Below are 20,110 nucleotides of genomic sequence, written 5' to 3'. Positions count from 1 at the left end.
AAATTGTAAATGTCACTCCATGCATTAAGAAATGAGGAAGGTAGCAGAAAGAAAATTATAGACCAGTTAGCCTGACCTCACTGGCTGGGAAGATGTTGGAGTCAATTGTTAAGGATGAGGTGATGGAGTACTTGGTGACACAGGACAAGATTGGACAAAGTCAGCATGGTTTCCTTCAGGAAAAATCTTGCCTGATGAACCTGCTGGAATTCTTTGAGGAGATTACAAATAGGATAGATGAAGATGATGCAGAGGATGTTGTATATTTCATCTTTCAGAACACTTTTGACCAAGTTTGGAGCCCATGGTATTACAGAAAGGTTACTGGCATAGTTAGAGCAATGGCTGATTGGTAGGAGGCAGCAAGTGGGAAGAAGAGGATCCTCTTTGGGTTGGCTGCCTGTGATTAGTGGTGTTCTGCAGCAGTTGGTGTTGGGACTGCTTCATTTTATGCTGTTTCTAAATGATTTAGGTGATGGAGTAGAGGGCTTTGTGGCCAAGTTTGCAGATGATACAATGATTTGTGAAGGGGCAGATAAGGATGAGGAAACACAGGCTGTGGAAGGACTTAGACAGATTAGGAAAATGATCAAGAAATTGACAAATGAAATGCAATTTGCAGACTATTTTCTAAATGGGAAAAAAATCCAAAAATATGAGATGCAACATGACTTAGGAGTCCTTGTGCAGAACACCTTAAAGGTTAATTGCAGGTTGAGTCGGTGGTGAGGAAGGCAAATGCAATGTTAGCATTCATTTCAAGAGGACTAGAATACAAGAGCAGGGATGTGATGCTGAGGCTTTCTAAGGCACTGATGAGGCCTCGTCTTGACTATTGTCTACAGTTTTGGGTTCCTCATCTAAGAAAAGCTGTGTTGGCATCAGAGAGGATTCATTGGAGGTTCACAGGGGTGATTCTGGGAATGAAAGGGTTATCATATGAGAAATGTTTGATGGCTCTGGGTCTGTACTTGCTGAATTTTAGAAGGATGAGGGAGGGATCTCATTGAAACCTTTCGAATGTTGAAAGGCTTGGACAGATTAATTGTGGAAAGGATGTTTCCCATAGTTGGGGAGACTAGAACAAGAGGGCACAGCCTCATGATAGAGGGGCATCTATTTAAAACAGAGATGTAGACAAATGTCAAAGGGTGATGAATTTGTGGAATTTGTTACCACAGGCAGCAGTGGAGGTCAGGTCCTTAGCTGTATTTAAGGCAGAGATAGATAGGTTCTTGATTGGACATGGCCTCAAAGGTTATGAGGAGAAGGCTGGGGAGTGGAGCTGAGGAGGCGATAAAGGGATCAGTCATGATTGAATGGCAGAGTAGACTCAATGGGCCAAGTGGCCTAATTGTGCTGCTCTTTCTTATGGACTTATGGTCTTAAGGTAGATACTTTTGTTTATTTTGTAATATGATTGGAACTGCATTGTGGTGTTCTTCAGATTCTAATTCATGTGTAGTTTCAAGATAACTCTGCTGATAATTAAAGCTTGTATGTCCCAGTGCTGAATAGAAAGGAGCTCATTGCCCTCAGTGAGGGAAAGATAGGGGCTACTGGGAGTTCTCACTGGGCAGGTACGGAGCTATTATTGTGTTTTCTGATCGATTTCATTTTGTAGATATTGGAGTTTTCTTTTCACTATTTTTGCTAATTTTTGTAAGTTTAATTTTTGGTGCACCTAATAAATAATGTGACTTCATTCCACTTATTCCGTTTGTCATAACCTATGTATCTAACATCTGGTGGTAGTGATGAGGTGACCAGTCGCATTGTGGTGTGTTCAGCTCAGGGAAGAGTGGAGTGCAGTCCCAAGTCAGGAAACTCCTGGAGATTAAAGATGAAGCAGATGACTGGGAAACAGCAGAGACTTCAAAATAGGAACGATTTCAGCTCAGAGCCAAACTCAGGCCAGAAGCAAAAGAGCCTTCGCGTGGCACCACCTCCAAAAACTCTCTGCAAAATCTGTTCAGTCTTCTTTTCTGCCCAGCAGAGGGGAGAAGATGCTTTTAGGAAGGAACTCCAAAGTCTACAGAAGGGTCCCAAGATGACTTCTTATCAACAAGTTTGGTAGTGCCAAGTAGTTGCAGGCCACTGCTACTCTATCTGGCACACACAATGACATAGACAGGGCACCTTGAGTGATACAAAGCTAACTTAAGATTAGGTAGTCGGTTGTTCTGACCTTCTATGTAAACTGATCTGCAACATATTGCACACATGTCGAGTACCAAAAAAACAGTGCTGTCTGTAAACCTGACAGAGCACTCCTGCCCTCTATGCCAATAAGCACCACACCATTCAGTTGCATTGCCAAGGGCAATGTTGGCCCATTGGAGAAGAACAGTTCAGGGTATCAATACATAATAGTGGGGTCCTACTATGCTACCCTGAGGCATCTCCTCTTTGCTCAGTTACCACACTAAAGCTAATCAGTGCCCTTGTCCAGCTCTTTTCTCACGTGGGTATTCCTGAGGAGATCCTTATTAATCAAAGAACAAACTTCACCTTACAAATGACGGCTCACCTGAATAAGGAGCTGGAAATCGCGGCTTTGAAAACCGCTCCATACCCCCCAGAAACAGACGATCTGGTTGAGAGGTTCAGTCAAACATGCAAATGAAGGACTATCTGGAGCAGTACTGGGAGGAGGCCCGCCTTGACCTCCAGAACACTGAGAAAGCCCAGAAGACATGGTATGACCAGTAGGCCTGCCAGTGAGGATTTGAACTGGGACAGGAGGTGCTGCTACTCCTACCATCATCCCTCATAAATAATTTGCTAAGTGGTAACACCCATTTACAGTAGTGTGAAAGGTGAGCCTGTTCATGAGTTCCTCTACCCAGAGAAAAAGGAGTGGCCAAAGTTCAAAGTTCAAACTACAAAGTACCTTTATTATCAAAGAATGTATACTGTAAATTAAACAAACTTGAGATTTGCTTGCACACAGGTCACCACAAAGCCAGAAACCCAAACGAACCAGTTAAAGAGTAAAAATAAAAATAAAAGAACAACAGCTGATATGCAAGAAAGAAAAAACACAAATCATACAAACAATTGAAGCGAACCACAACATTCCGAACCAAATATTGAGTCTGCAGATCCTAACTCCGGAGGAGCCCAGTGTAGGCCCAAAGCTTCACTTATCAGTTCATCGTATTAGCAGGCACAAAACACAACAGCCGGGACAGTCTTCATAGCGCCATACTGATAGAGCAGAGTCCATTGCAAAGAACAAGCAAAATTGCCTCTCGCCCTGGATCCCAATGGCCAGTCTTTCCAGTCTATCTGGGCTTGCATTTAAATTGACCAAACAATCGAACAGTGAACAGCTCCAGCACACTGGAGAGGGGAGGGAACATCATGGAGAGTGAGCAAAATTGGATGAGAAGAGCTTATTTATCTCAACAGCTGCTTTCATTGTAACAAGAACAATAACAGACAGAGGGCCAACAGTTGTTGGGAACCAACCCAGTCACCTACAGACAAAAATGGCAATTATTACACACCAGTCATAATCAGAGTGACCTACAAGCAAACAACAGCATAACCCAAGTTGAAATGAAATTGAACCTAACCATCTCACCATAATTCCATGAATGCATTTCAAACCAAGAAAAATAAATAACCCTGCCTGCTGTGGACGCTGGGGCGAGATGTTGATCATGACCCTGGAACACCACACTGCCCCTAATTTAGAAGACAGCCATTCCCAGCAACCCGAGTCCACAAAAAATCCCAAAAGACCCAGTGGTGGTTGACACTGCCACCCTGGGGTACTGGGAGGTGTCTGTAGCGCCCCCCCCCCCCACCAGTAGAAGCTATGTTTGGTGAGACAAGAGGCAAGGCACCCGGAGTGTCACTTCCTTCCTTCAGACTAGCTGGGTCAGTGGTAGCCAAGGGCATATATGGTGGCAACGATTCCTGGAGCAGGACGACTGCCTTCCAATGTTCAGGCAACTGCATCCAGTGTACCACATCAGAGACGCGGTCGACCCATTCCAGTGCCTTCCAAGCTTGGGAGATAGTCCCCTCCTCTGGGTGGGGCAGTAGACCCATACTGGGGCCCCCTCCATGTACTGCTGCAGTGGCACCCTAGACAGGTGGCCTGCCCCTTCCTGGGATGTGCAAGCGTCGCAGCAGAGCACAGATATCTCCATGTCCTGCCCGTACCCAGGCCAGTAGAAGTGTTCACGCAGCTCTGCAGCTTGCAGAGTCCCTGCAACTCCGAAATGGCCGGCTCCCCCAGCCCGTGCTCCGTCTGCAGCACTGTGGCGCAGAGACCCCAGGGGACCACCAGCTGCAGGAGGAGTCTGTCACCGTCTGAAAACTGCCACTGCCAGAACGGGAACCCTGGCACACCGCCAGCATGACCCACTAAGAGTATAGGGCTCTGGTCGCTGGGTCCAGGGCAGAGACCTCTGCCAACTCAGACTGTCGTCCCATGCTCAGTCATCCCCTCACTCGGGCCAGCGTGGGATCACTCTCCTGTCTGCTGCACGGCGACCTCGTTGCCAGCTGCCACCTGAAGCACCGGCCCAGTTCCGCTGTGTTGCGTGGGCCGCGGCAGGCCTCCGTGAGACCTGTGGTGGTTGTTGTTGACCCCGCTGCCCTGCTGGAAAGCCACAGCTGCAGTGCTGAGGAAGAGTGTTGCCCCCAGTACATTCACACAGGCTCCCCAGCAGGATGGCGGGTCCAGGCCGGTGATGCTGGAGTCCCAGGTGTTGCGAGCCACACCTTGTGCTCCACTGTGTTCCTCCCCTCTCTGGCCTGCTGGCCTGCAGCCACCTCTTCCTTCTCATCACTGCACAGTTGCCAGTGACTGTAGCCTGCTGGACTGCCATCGGGGATGGGATGGCTGGTCCGTGTGGGGAGGGCACCTGGACGGGTAATAGCGATGGTTGGCATGCAGTGCGGTGCTGGTCGGACCTGTCTCACAGGCTCCTCCTCCACCTCGGTGACTTTACCCAGGTTCGCTGCGTGCGGGGCAGTAGGACAATGCTGGAACGCCTTGCGGGGCTAAAATTGCTTCTGCCCTCCCTGCGTCTGCCAGTGATGATGGTGATGCCAGGCGAATGTGCTGCCGGAGGTGCTCTGGAGTCAATGCCTTTACAAAGACGTGGAGGGCGAGCTCTTCTTCGGTCATGGAAGGGAACTGGGGGTAGTGATGTCAAGCATGTGGCAGAGATCTGCCGCAAATGCCTCCAGGCTTTCTCCCACACGACGCTGCCTGCTGCCCTGTTCTTCCCTCATTGCTTTCCCCAATGGCCTCTGCCTGAAACACCGCCCCAGCACTGCTGAGGGTCCTGTAATCACACTGCTCTGCTGGTGTTAGGTCAGGGAAGGTTCATATGGCATCCCCCTCCTGCCCCAGAGCAAAGTTCACCACCGTCCTAGAGGGGCTCCAGCCATCGTGTCAGGCAGCAGCTTTGACTTGTGCCAGGTAAGGCTCCAGGCGGTTGGCTCCGTTGGCTCCGGGAAGCTTCGGGTGGAACTACTGGTGTTAATTACTGGGACTCATTTTTCCTCCACTTTATCCATTGGGGTTGGTGGCGCCTGACACTTTGCACTCCCTCCTATGGCTGCACTCCGCTGTGTACCCTGGGTTGTGCATCCTCGCCCCATCGGGATTCCCTGGGAAGGCACAATATTTGGTTTCCAGGCCCAGGTCCTGTCTTCGTGATCTCGGTCCGGAGGGTGCAGCGAGACATACCACTCTGTCCCTGAACTTATTCCCTTGGTCTTAAAGTGCTCCGTCCAACTTTGTAAATCCTCAATTTTACCATCAATTTCTAATCCCACTCCTGACACCGATGGGACGAGCATTCAGTCCATGACGACAGATGAGAAGAGCTCATTTATCTCAACTACTTTTTTTACTGCGACAAGCACAATAACAGACAGATCACCCATTCAGTCACATACAGATGGATTAGGTGATACAGAAAGCAACACTGTGTATCTCTTTCCCATTTGAACAAAACAGTATTCTCTACACCCCTCTATTTTCTATCCTTCAGTCAGTTACCCACTGTGGTCTCAAGTTTGACAAAATGAGGCTATTATGCAAGATTTAATCAATTGTTTTTTTTAAGTTCATTAACAAACTTCAATAACCCTACTCTTTTTCATGGTGTTACCTCATCAAAAGAATCTCACACAAGTTAATCAAACATGATTGGCCACAAACTTGTACCCATGCTTTTCTAATGAGCTATTAAATTTCTCAATTATTTTGTTTCATCAGTCTTTCCCACCACTGACATTAAATTGATTTGATGGTAATTGCCACTTTTTTTTTCTACTCCTTTTTGCTTGGAATCAGCTTGTATGGTCCTGGATTACTGTGGACAGCATCTCCTAGTTTCTATCCTTACTTACCTAAAGAACCTGAACTATTGAGGGAATTTTCTGAAGAGGTTTTACAGATTCTGGTAAATCAGTTTTTAGGAATAAAAGTTATCACAAGGATTTGGATAATCTCAATGTAATAAAGAGTTAATGTTAGACTGATCTTCTTAACATCAGTGGTGCCAAACCTTCTACTAAGCAAAAAATATGCATACGGTTACAAGCCAGATTTCGTAGCATTCCATAAACACAACAGATTCTGTAGTTGCTGGAAATCTTGAGCAACAGACACAAAATGCTGGAGGAATTTAGCAGGTTGGGCAGTATCTATGGAATGGAATGAGCAGTTAACATTTTGGGGAGAGACACTTCATGAGTACATTACATTAATGTTAAAATTGGGCTTTAGTTTCATTTCTATTGAATACCACATCCTCAGCTCCTTCGGTTTTTGAGTGATCTCAGCATCTGCAACAGATTTCATAAGACTCTTGAACAGACATCTCACATGATAAAGATGACTTTTGATCTCTCATTCTACCATGTCATGACTATTGACATCATTTCTCTATCTGTACTGCACTTACTTTCTCTCTAACTGCAGTACTATATTTTTCATTGATACTACCTCGATATACTTGGGATGGAATAATCTGTCTAGATGGCATGCAAATGATTTTTACATTATCTTGGTACATGTGACAGCAATAAACTAATTACCAAGATTGAAGAAAAAACGCACTTATTTCGTAATATCCATGTGTTCAGTACCTCCAAAATGAGCACAACATCTTTCAAAAATTTAAACCTGATTATCGTACTGGGGGAAAAAACAAGTTTAATAATCTGAAAGTTTACATTGGGATTGTTAAGTGGAGAATAATCATTTGAAACAACTCCTCTGCCTTTCTGTAAGTTATATACTGGAATTCATGATGTTGACCTGGGTTTATGTGCATAGTTGCACCCCTAGATTCTTTAATCGTATCTCTTGATAAGAGTTTGAAGGATTGAGTTGTGGTGCAGAGTAAGAACCTTTTCACAATATTCTCTTTGTTAATAAGCAATGGCAGTATTGTGCTCCAGAGGACATATTGCTCCAAATATAGGCAAGAAGCTAGAAATGAGACAGGATCCTAATATGTAGCCCCAATTCCCTACTCTGAATAAAGATTGTTCATACTTTATGGCTACATCAGCAAAAACAAATATTAATAACCACTTTGCTTAGGTGTTATCAATAGTAAAAATCAAAATTTAATTTGTACCGCAGACGAGTGAAAAGCAATGAGGTTATTGCACAGGGAACAATTTCCCGGTCTATCCATCTGTAAATATACAAGATAAAAGGTGTAATTGTCCTTCCCACTTGAGCCCTGTAATTTTGATAGAGCTGGAATGCCAGTCAACCTGGGGGTCTTGCTTATTAAAATATTTCCATTGGAATTATATATGGCTTCAAAACTCAAGGAAGAAGGGAGGATTTTTTGGTTTTCAGCAGACCTTGGGAGATTGATGTGGTGTTTAACTCAGTACAGAAGGAGACAATTGGAAGTTCTACAGTTGACTTCACTCTTTGAGAGTCCCAGAATTAAAATACCCTCCCCATACTATTGTAATACTATATGAACTAACATAGGACTTTGACCTTTGAGCCTCAATTCACAGACATGCATCCTGCACGATATTCCAGACATTTACATATGGTCCCTTCATAGTACACTTTGTCCAGACACATATAGGAAACTGCTACAGATCAGTGAGGCGTTTCAAACTCCTGGGAGCGGACATCTCACACAACCTCTCATAGTCCCAGAACACATCCTACTCAATCAAGGAAGCTCCCCAATGCCTCTACTTTCTGAAGAGAGCTGGTCGCTGCACATCTATCATCCTGTCCTTCTACAGATACACAGTAGAGAGCGCCCTAACATGCTGCATCACTGCATGGTGCGGAAACTGCACCACAGTGGACAGGGAGGCTCTACCGCAAGCAGTTAAAACTGCCCGAAGCATTACTGGCACCATCTTACCCACCGTCATCGGCACCCTTCAAACCACCTAGCACTGTGCCCCCTCCCAGCTCTGCTTCCCTCCCTGATGAGCTCAATTACTTCTACACTCGCTTTGACCAAGAGAACAAGGAGGTCACCCTCAAAGCGGATCTCACACCTGGTGAATTGCCTCTCTCACTTTCCACCTCCGATGTTTGTGCCACCCCGAGCAGGGTGAATGTACGGAAGGCAGCTGGTCCAGATGGAATACCTGGCCGTGTGCTCAGAGTCTGTGTGCAGGGCAGTTGGCCGGGGTCTTCACGGACATTTTCAATCTGTCCCTAGCCCAGGCAGTTGTCCCCACAAGCTTCAAGATCGCTATCATCGTGCCAGTGCCAAAGCATTCCATTCCCACAGGCCTGAATGACTTCTGCCCAGTTGCACTCACCCCCATTATTGCAAAGTGCTTTGAGAGTCTGGTTCTATCACATCTGAAATCCTGTCTGCCCAGTACCCTGGACCCCCATCAATTTGCCTATCGCATCAACAGGTCAACAGAGGATGCCATCTCCATGGCACTTCACTCTGCCCTGACCCACCTGGACAGCCCAAACTCTTAATGTCAGAATGTTGTTCATTGACTTTAGTTTGGCATTCAGAACTGTGACTCCCTCCAAGCTGATCGCCAAACTTCGCCAGCTTGGTATCAGCTCATCCCTCTGCAATTGGACCTTGGACTTTCTGACTAACAGACCCCAATCTGTTAAGTTAGACAACCTCTCCTCCTCCACTCTTACCCTGAACACCAGCATGCCTCAAGTCTGTGTGCTGAGCCCTCTTCTGTACTCCCTTTTCACCTATGACTGCGTTCCTGTACATGGTTCTAACTCCATAATCAAGTTTGCAGACAACACCACGGTGATTGGCCTGATCAGAGGGGTTGACAAGACGGCCTACAGGGACAAGGTCCAGCACCTGGCCACGTGGTGTGCCGTTAACAACCTGGCCCTTAACACCCAGAAGACCAAGGAGATCATTGTGGACTTCAGGCATGCTAGGAGCCACACTCATGTCCCCATCTACATTAACAGAGCTGTAGTGGAGCGTGTATCAAGCTTCAAATTCCTTGGTGTCCACATTTCCAAAGATCTCACCTGATCCCTGAACTCCTCCATCCTGATCAAAAAGGCACAGAGTGCCTGTATTTTCTGCAGAGCATCAAGAAAGCTCACCTCTGTCCCAGGATACTGACGGACTTTTACCGTTGTACCATTGAGAGCATACTCACCAACTGCATCTCAGTGTGGTATGGCAATTGTCCTGTATTGGACTGCAAAACACTCCAGTGTGTGGTGAAAACTTCTCAGTGGATTATCAGCACCCAATTGCCCACAATTGAGAACATCTACCATAAACGCTGCCTGGGCAGGGCGAAAAGCATTATCAAGGATGTATCTCACCCTAACCATGGACTTTTTATTCTCCTCCCATCCAGTAAGCGCTACAGGAGCCTCCGCTCCCACACCAGCAGGCACAGGAAGAGTTTCTTCCCTGAGGCTGTGACCCTGCTGAACCTCACATCACAGCGCGAAGCAGTATTGCATCCATATTGTACTGTCTCAGTACATTTATATTTGTGTGCTGTAGAACTTACTTTTTATTTGCAGTTATTTTGTAAATAACACTATTTTTTTGCATTTCTGGTTAGATGCTAACTGCATTTCATTTGGCTTTGTATCTGTACTCGGCACAATGACAATAAAATTGAATCTAATCTAATCTAATATATAAAGAAAGGTGCTGAAGAAAGGCCAGCAACATCACAAAGGATTCCACCCACCCTGCTCATGGAATGTTTGTCCCGCTCCCGTCAGGGTGGAGGTAGCATAGCATCTATACTAAAACCACCTGAGCCAAAAGCAGTTATTTTCCCTAAGCAGTAAGGCTGATCAACACCTCCATCCACCAAGCCACCCCTTTTCAGAATGTTCCTACATGCAAATACTCTGTGCCCTGTGTCACTTTATGGACATGCAATAAATCTATGTATGTAAACTATCTTTTGTGCTTATATTTATTATGATTTTTATGATAGTGTTCTTTATCGTGTTTTGTTTTCTGGTCCTGCATTGGGTTCAGAGTAACAATTTCTTAATTCTCCCCTACACTTCTGTACTGGAAATAAAGTTGAATTTTTAATCTTGAATCTTGTTACTTCTGCAGGACATTCTCAGAACAGTCCCCAGTGAACAACTCCCTCTCAACCTTTCATTTCATCTATTTAACTACTAGGAAATTCAATTTCTTCGGGTAACGTTCATCTATGTCCAGTTTAAGAGAGGACAATAAAGATTTAGGAATAACTTGCAGGTGCATTTGAAGTTAGTGAACCCTATTCTTAATTACTTTATGTTTCAGATAAAGGTTTACTGGGCATTTGCCCAGGTGCCACTGATTACATTTGTCAAAATGGCAAATGCATCGAGTCTGACCTGGTCTGCGATTACAAATTGGACTGTGAAGATGGATCCGATGAATCTGACTGTTGTAAGTAGGTTTAAATTCAAACGATTAATTGCATTTCCAATTCATTTTCAAACCCGGGTCAAGAGCGAAAGCTTCAAGTCTGGGCACAAATGGCTTCCTTTTTCTCCTTTAGCCTTCAATGATCTTTCCCCTTGGTCTCAGTAAGTATATCACTTCGGATACCTTTGAGGAGGATGACCTTCCAGTGGGAGCCACAGTTACGGGTCTCTGCCATTGAGGAGACTGGTGCTGAGGCACAGAAGAGAAGAGAGGTGAAGAGGATTGCAGTGCTGATAGGGGATTCCATGGTCAGGGAAGCAGAGCCAAGATCCCATGGGTGCGATAGCGATACCTGGAGGATCAGGGTCATCTCGGTTGGGGTTCACGGCATTCTAAAGGAGGAGAATGAGCAGCCAGAAGTCTTAGAACATATTAACACCAATGACATAAGTGGGAAGGGTGAGGAGATCCTGAAGAGAGATTTTAGGGTGCTGAAGAACAGTAACTCCAGGGTCATGATCTCAGGATTGTTGACTGCCAGATTCCAGTGAGGGTAAGAGTAAGATGAATTGGCAGATGAATGCGTGACTAAGGAACTGCTGCAGAGGGCAGAGGTTCAGATTTCTGGATCATTGGGATCTCTTCTGGGGAAGGTATGGGAAGGTTACTGTACAAAAGGGATGGGTTACACCTGACCAATATCCTTGTGGGCAAGTTTGTTGAAGATGTTCAGGAGGGTTTAAACTAATTTGGCACGGGGATGGCAACCAGAGTGACAGGGCTGAGGATGAGGTAGCTGGCTTATAAACAGACTGCTAGCAAGGAGAGGCTGATGATAGGACAAAATTGCAGTCAATGGGATGAGTAGCAACGTAAAAAGCGGACAAAATTGAAAAGGGTGAATACAGGACTGAAGGTTTTATATTTGAATGCACACAGTATATAAATCAGGTAGATGAACTTGTCGCACAATTATAGATTGGTATGTATGATGTTGTTAGCATCACAGAATCATGGCTGAAAGAAAATTACAGTTGGGCGCTTAATGTCCAAGGATAGATAGGGCAATATATCAAAAGCACAGGCAGGTAGGCAGAGAGTGTGGCATGACTCTGTTGGTAAAAAATGAAATCAAATCATTAGACTGAGTTGACATAGGATCAGAAGGTCTTGACTCACTGCAGGTTGAGCTAAGGACTGCAAGGGTGAAAAGTCCCTGATGGGAGCTGTAAAGATATGGTCTTCAAATTACAATGGGAGATAGAAGATGCATGTCAAAAGGGCAATGTTACAATATTCATGGGGGATTTCAATATTTAGATAGATTGGGAGATCGGACTGGTGCCAGATCCCAAGAGAGGGAATTTCTAGAATGCCTATGAGATGGCTTTTTAGAGAAGCTTGTGGTTGAGCCCGCAAGAGGATCAGCTATTCTGGATTGCGTACTATGCAATGAACTGGAATGGATTAGAGACCTTAAGGTAAAGGAACACTAAGGGGCCAGTGTTCATAATATGATAGAATTCACCCTGCAATTTGAGAAGGAAAAGCTAAGGTCAGATTCAGAAGCTGCAGTGTATATATATATTGCAAACTGGTACGTGTATTCTAAAGGCAGGATGACACATCTGTGACTGACAGGAGAAATCAAAGCCAACATTAAAACTACACAGAGGGCATACAATACAGCAATAATTAGTGGAAGTTAGAGGTTTGGGATGCTTTTTAAAAACCAACAGAAGGCAACTAAAAACGTCATAAAGAAGGAAAAAATGGAATTTGAAGGTACGCTAACCAATAATATTAAAGTGGATACCAAAAGTTTCTTCAGTTATATGAAGTGTAAAAGAGAAGCAAGGATATCAGACTGTTGGAAAATGATGCTGGAGAGATAGTAATGGGGGACAACAAAATGGTGGATGAACTAAATAAATATTTTGCATCAATCCTCACTGTAGAAGACACTAGCAGTATGTTGGATGTCAGGGGGCAGAGGTGAAAGAAGTTGCCTTTACTGTGGAGAAGGTTCTTGGGAAACTGAAAGGTCTGAAGGTAGCTAAGTCATTTGGACCAGATGGTATATACCCAGTGCTCTGAAAGAGGTTGCTGAATAGATTATAGAGATATGAATAATGATCTTTCAAGAATCAATTGGTTCTGGCATGGTTCTGGAGGACTAGAAAATAATAAATGTCACCCTACTCTTCAAGAAGGGAGAGAGGCATAAAAAAAGGAAATAATAGGCCAGTTAGTTTGACCTCAGTAGCTGGGAAGATGTTGGATTCGATTATTATAGATTATGGTTTTAAGGTACTTGGACACACATGATAAAATAGGCCACAGTCAGTATGATCTCCATAATAGAAAACCCTGCCTGACAAATCTGTTGGATTTCTTTGAAGAAATAACAAGTAAGATAGATAAAGGAGAATCGGTGGATGTTGCGTACTTGGATTTTTAGAAGGTCTTTGACATGGTGCCACACACAAGCTGCTAACAAGTTATAAGACCATTGTATTACAGGAAAGATACTAGCATCGAGAGAGAATTGGCTAATTGGCAGAAGGCAAAGAATGGGAATAAAGGCGGCTTTTTCTGGTGTGTAGTGGTGCTGCACAGGTGTCTGTGTTGGGACTGCTTCTTTTTGCATTTTTTGTCAATGATTTCGATGATGGAACTGATGACTTAGAGGTCAGGTTTGCAGACAATATGAAAACAGGTGGAGGGGCCTGCAGTTTTGAGGAAGTAGAGGGCCTACAGGAAGACAGACAGATTAGCAAAATGGACAAAGAAGTGGAATACGGTGCTGGGAACTTCATGGTCATGCGCTTTTAAATGGAGAGAAAATTCAAAACTCTAAAGTGCAAAGTGACTTGGACGTCCTCGTGCAGGATTCCCTAAAGGTTAATTTACAGGCTGAGTCAGTGCTGAGGAAGCCAAATGGAATGTTAGCATTCATTTCGTGAGGACTTGAGTATAAAAGCAAGGATATAATGTTGTGACTTTATAAAGCACTGTTGAGGTTTCACTTGGAGTATTGCGAACAGTTTTGGCCCCCTTTTCTTAGAATGGATGGTTGGCGTTGGCGAGGGCTCAGAGGGGCTACAAGATTGAAAGGTTTATTGTATGAGGAGCATTTGATGGCTCTTGACCTGTACTCACTGGAATTCAGAACAATGGGGGGGAAGGATTTCATTGAAATTTATTGAATGGTGAAAGGCCCTGACAGAGTGGATGCAGAGCAAATATTTCCTATTTCCAATGGTGGGGAAACCCAAGACCAGAGAACACAACCTCAGAATAGAGGTGCAGAATTTTGGTTCTGAAAGGTACACCAGCACTCAAACTTGATGAGAAGCAATTTTCTAAAATAAGACTGAAAATGTGTATAAATTTATTGAAAGTTATGTACATTTATCAAAGTTGTTCAAAAATTCTATTCAATAATATTGTTTTTGTCAGCAGCATGCAATTGAAAATAGACTTTTTTTTCCAAATGAGACATGGTTAACAATCATTTCTAGGTTGTTTTGCATCACTCAAAAAATTCAACTGGATCTACCTTCTTGTCAGTCTCCCTTGCAACACAGAAGTGTTTTCAATAATGGTGATGCCGTAATTCCTTCCTTACAGAGCAATGCAAGAGAATTTAGTCCTCATTATCCTAGGGCTGTCTACCTTGAGAATTCCCAGGACAATGCAGTTTTCTCACACAATGCTGAATTGTGAGGCCTGAATGCAAATGGCTTACTTAGTTACATCCTTCAGTCTACTGAAACGTTTCCTATTCTGGGGACTTTTCCCCAGCTCCTCAGCTTGACAGGGAAGCTCCTTACAATTTTCAATGACTCCCAACAAAAGCAAAGTTCCTTGCACAATCCTTCCTCTGGGACTAGTTTTAGACCTCTGCACGCCATACACACAACTCCCTCCAGACTACCAGTCAATAATTCCTGGTCCCTTACTCCTTTTTTTCTCTCTCCATCTGCCAAAATACAAATTTGTATTTCCACATACCCCTGCTCCCTTCAGCATAACTGTAACCAGCCAAAACCAAAGATTGGTTTCAGAGGATACTTTCAGGTAACAGCAACAAGCACACACAGTTTAATTCACAGTAATGTCCAGCTCCTAGTCTGTATTTGGAATGACCAGAACTAGTGGTTGATGGCCTTCAGAAGTCATATAAAGAGAACTATAGACTGGAGTCTTCTGATGATGAGCGAGGCAGCAACCAGTGCAAGACTGAAGCAACATTGCTGCAGTGCAGTTCATGAGGCCCACTTCATGTTGAACTACATATATAACTTATTTGAAATGCAGCACTCCCAATATTCCTGGCAATGCAGTAGTCCTTCAGCACTGTACTTCATTATTATTATTACATTTTAACTAATCCTGCCCCAGAAAATTAAATGCCAAGAACATATAGCAGAATTTCAGAAGAATAAGATAGCACATTCATAATATCACAACAACCTGGGTTATTGAAAAAAAACTGAATGTGACAAGAATCTAAAACAACAATAGATAATGCTCGAGATATCCAGGAGGTCAACGAGCACCTCCAGACAAAGAAAAAGAATTAATGTTTCACTTATGGACCCTGGAATTACTTCTGCATTTCATAAGAAAACATTTGAATGATGCTCAATTCCTTTGCTTTTTCTGCTTATACAAGTTCTAATGTCCTTTTACATCCCTCATCTCCCTAGTTAAGATGTTCAATTAAACATTGGCGAAATCCCTCAATCTCTCAACTAATTAAGTAGCTTGATGTTATGAACAGATTTTGTAATATATTTCTACATGGCATTTTTCACAACAATGCATGGCTGAGAGAACTCAGCTTGCAGTCTGGTGAGAATTGAATGAAAGTTTCCCATCAGCTCTTCATTTGGGAGGTAACAACGACTGATGAGCATTTGTCATCTAAGGATTTGCCCAGGCATTCATTTAGGTCTCTCCTGATGCAACTCAGTAGCAGTTTGATGGCAATTGAGCACGGATCTGGGCTTTGTATCAATATTCTGTCAATGTCACAGTGGTTGGAAGAAACTCCAAGGAAATTTGTAGAGAACTGGTAGGCAGAATGCTATTGCAATACATGTCTTCTCATAAACACATTTTAAATAGTGTTGTCTCTTGTCATGATACCATGGATTGAAATGTTTTTGCTTTTGTTCCTTCAGCACAGTACGTTAATGTTGCAGGAAGCTGCAGCTTCAGTGGGCCAAACAAAGGGAGTTTGATCAGCAACTGTAGACTAAAGCAGAACAATGATGACAACTTTGATTGGACCATAGCAGACAAAAACTCCACAGTAGGAACTGGTCCAGCAACTGATCACACACCAGGTAAATACTTACGCCTTATTGATCACTGAGCAATGAGCATTTCAGGGAGATTCAAGCATGTCTGACATTCAGTCACCACTTTTATTTGAGGAATAAATGGCATCAATGCAAGTATAACTTTCTGCATCGTCAAGTCAAGTCAAGTTTATTGTCATTTCGACCATAAACTGCTGGTACAGTACACAGTAAAAATGAAACAACATTCCTCCAGGACACTGGTGCTACATGAAACACAAAACTACACGAGACAGCACAAGACTACATTAGACTACATAAAACAACATAAAAAAATGCACAAGACCACAGACCTGCACAGGACTACATAAAGTGCACAAAACAGTGCCGGACAGTACAATAATTATATAAACAAGACAATAGGCACAGTAGAGGACAAATTACAATATAATAATAAATGATGTAGATGTCAGTCTAGACTCTAGGTATTGAGGAGTCTGATGGCTTGGAGGAAAAAACTCTTGCACAGTCTGGTTGTGAGAGCCCAAATGCTTTGGTATCTTTAGCCAGATGGCAGGAGGGTGAAGAGTTTGTGTGAGGGGTGCATGGGGTCCTTCATAATACCGTTAGCTTTGCGGGTGCAGCATGTGATGTAAATGTCTGTAATGGCGGGAAGAGCAATCCTGATGATCTCCTCAGCTGACCTCACTATCTGCTGCAAGGTTTTGCAATCCAAAACGGTACAATTCCCAAATCAGGCAGTGATGCAGCTGCTCAGGATGCTCTCGATACATCCTCTGTAGAATGTGGTGAGGATGGGGGGTGGGAGATGGACTTTCCTCAGCCTTCACAGAAAGTAGAGAGGCTGCTGAGCTTTCTTTGCTATGGAGCTGGTGTTGAGGGACCAGGTGAGATTCTCTGCCAGGCGAACACCAAGAAATTTGGTGCTCTGAACGTTCTCAACAGAGGAGCCGTTGATGTTCAGCAGAGAGTGGCCGCTCCGTGCCCTCCTGAAGTCAACAACCATCTTTTTTCTTTTGCTGACATTCAGAGACAGGTTGTTGGCTCTGCACCAGTCCGTTTGCTGCTGCAGTTCCTCTCTGTAAGCTGACTCACCGTTCTTGCTGATGACACCCATCACGGCCGTGTCATCGGCGAACTTGTTTATGTGATTCAAGCTGTGTGTTGCTGCACAGTCATGGGCCAACAGAGTGAACAGCTGTGGACAATGTATGTGTTACTTAAGGTGGAAGTAAATCCTGTCAATGCATAACCACAATTACAGGATATTTTTGGTTAATATTGACCATTTATAAATTCAAACTAATTGTTATTTAATCAAGGCTCAGCTCTGGTTCTCTTCCTCCTGATGAGTACACTGATTAGCATTTTAAAAATAATTCATGTCATGTTCCTGATGTTCAGCCAATCTGCAAACAAGTATTGGGATTTTAGTTACATGTTGTACTGAGAGCATCACAAGCTCAGTTTGTTCCATAGTGGCTGAAGTGCCCGTCAGCGAGTACTTTGAGTCCAAGTACCATAATTATATTGGTTTTTAAATAACTTTGAAGAAGGATATGACCAGTTCATAGGTAAAGGTCATAAACTGGGGTAGACATCTTTGTGCATGGGAAGTGATTTCCTTACGCAGAAGGTAGCAAATAGTTGGAATTCACTGCACAAGAAGGATGTGGAGGCTCAAGTACGAAGCACGTTCAAGCCAGAGGTTTAGATATTTTCACATATAAAAGGAATCATCAAATAAAGATTAAGGCAAAATGAGACTTATATGACATGTAAGTTGTTGTTTAGTGGCTGCAGTACAATGTAAAGCCATAGAAAACATGAAACTCCTATGTCTGGAAGGAAATAAACTGTCAACACTTCAGACTGAGCCCCTTCTTTGTCTCAACCTGTAATGTTGACTTTTTATTCCCCTCCATAGATGCAGCCTCACCTCTTAAATGCCTGCAGGAATTTGCCTTTATTGCTCAAGATTTCTGGCATCAGAAGATTCACATGTTGCTAAATTACTATACCTCACAAGTTCCATTTCACAGGCATTAAGGAATACCAATAGATTTATGACCTTACGAGTGATATCCAGTAAAATTTATTTCACTGTTATTTGAAGGTCCAAGAAGACTATGCCACATCTTATGAGGCCAAGAATACTATTTTATTTTTTAACAGGCCCTTCTGGCTCAACAAGCCTGTGATACACAATTAAACCCATTTGACTAATTAACATACTCACTCTTATGTCTTTGACATGTCGGAGGAAACCAGAGCACCCGGTGGAAACCCACATGGTCACAGGGAAAACATACAAACTCCTTCAGTGGTTCAGTGGCAAGACTGAACCTAGGTCACTGGCACTGAAATAGCATTATGCTTCAGTAATGCCTCAAAGCCCATTTTTAATGCCTAGCATATTTCCAAACTAAAACCTAAAAACTAGTTTAGTCACATAGTTGAAATGTGCAACCCAGCAAACCTTTGATCTATTAAAATATTCCAATATACGAAGTGTTTTGCTGTAACCAATGGCCTGAAGCAAGGTGATGGAAAAGTTGCTGGAGGTAGCATTGCTACTAAATGGGATATATAGGTTGATTGGCAAAGCACAGCTTTGCATCCCACATCAGAGCAATGGTACAGAACTCAGCAAGAAGGCACTCAAATTCAAAATCCAGCAGAGAGCAAAACTGAGGAAAAGATACTGAAACTTTCAGATTTATTTTATTGTCAGTAAATTTTAAACTTGCTTTATTTTCTTGATGCAGAGGATTTTCGAGAAGTAAGAACACAATAGATGTAATGACTCTCATTAACTCAAAGAATATACAATGAAAGAGAGATGAGGTCACAGAAAGGAATTTTCAGCAATTAGTAGATAGATTAAAAAGCAGGACTGTGAGGACAGTAATCCCAAGATTACTTTTAGAGTAAGATGAAAACACTGTATAAAGCATTAAACCTCACACGCTCTCTGCTGAGTTTAAGGCTGGTTTCATGCAATTTAATGTAATATTTCTGCAGCTGATTACAGAAGCTGGCCTACAAATTTGCTTAGTGCAGGACTTTTATGCAATGGCGTGTGAAATTATTGCCAGTTTCTTGGACTTTCAATTCCAGTTTGAATTATGCTTCCTGCTATTCAATCCTAGCACGACTTCTGACATAACGTCAAGAAACTGAACTCCATTGTCCTCGGGATATGCAGGACTACATGAGGCCAAAACAAGTTGAATTCAGCCCAGTGTTTGGACTCACACCTGCTTGCACTTACCTAAACGGGATGTGAAAGGCCTATTAAGCTGCTACTTCATTCCCGGGAGTTGAGTGGCAAGGTGTAACTAGGCCTCAGGCGACATACCACAGGAGCCCCATCTCGAGAAGGCCCTGACAACCTTTTTACAGGAGGCAAGACTGGAGGCAGAGCTTCTGATCTTGGCAAAACTGAGAGGAATTCAAAAAGGTTTCTCTAAGTTACTAATTTTTCAATAAATAGTTCAGTTTTATCAATAACACTACGTACATTACAATATCAAAATAATTTTAAAGGTAAGTAAAAATTTCCAGGTCAGGAATTTCTATCCAAATGAGGCACTTCACAGTGCCACTGAGCTTTGCATTTGCAAACCAAGTGATGGTATCTGTCACTCATCACCTTCCACACTTACGTTCATACTCAAAGCATTTTTCACCTGGGAGAACTAAATGCTGATGCCTCACATTAAATGATTGAGAAGTTTAAAGAGAATTTCAAGGTAAAATCTGAGGGGACATTGGCAAGGCAAAGAGTAGTGGGACTGATTAGAAATAGTAAGAACTTATTCCAAACAGACAAGCTTTGAAAATGTGCTAGCTGTTCAATCTGAACCTTTTTATATCACGTAAGTATATCTTAATAATTTA

The 20,110-nt window shown here is 43.3% G+C and overlaps 1 protein-coding gene across 3 annotated transcripts in view; it reads left to right on the top strand.

The window, feature by feature from the left end:
* Positions 1–20,110, top strand: part of malrd1 (MAM and LDL receptor class A domain containing 1) — a 430,000-nt gene that overhangs the window by 345,010 nt on the left and 64,880 nt on the right. For all 3 annotated transcript variants that reach the window (XM_059972137.1, XM_059972136.1, XM_059972138.1), the window contains 2 exons: positions 10,767–10,895; positions 16,067–16,231. In XM_059972137.1, the coding sequence (XP_059828120.1) occupies positions 10,767–10,895; positions 16,067–16,231 (294 nt within the window). The remainder of the gene's footprint in view (positions 1–10,766; positions 10,896–16,066; positions 16,232–20,110) is intronic.

The sequence above is a fragment of the Hypanus sabinus genome, chromosome 6 (genome assembly GCF_030144855.1).
Source record: "Hypanus sabinus isolate sHypSab1 chromosome 6, sHypSab1.hap1, whole genome shotgun sequence".
In the NCBI taxonomy this organism is placed as follows: domain Eukaryota; kingdom Metazoa; phylum Chordata; class Chondrichthyes; order Myliobatiformes; family Dasyatidae; genus Hypanus; species Hypanus sabinus.
Note: the sequence above shows the minus strand (reverse complement) of the source record. Positions and strands in the feature narration are given on the sequence as shown.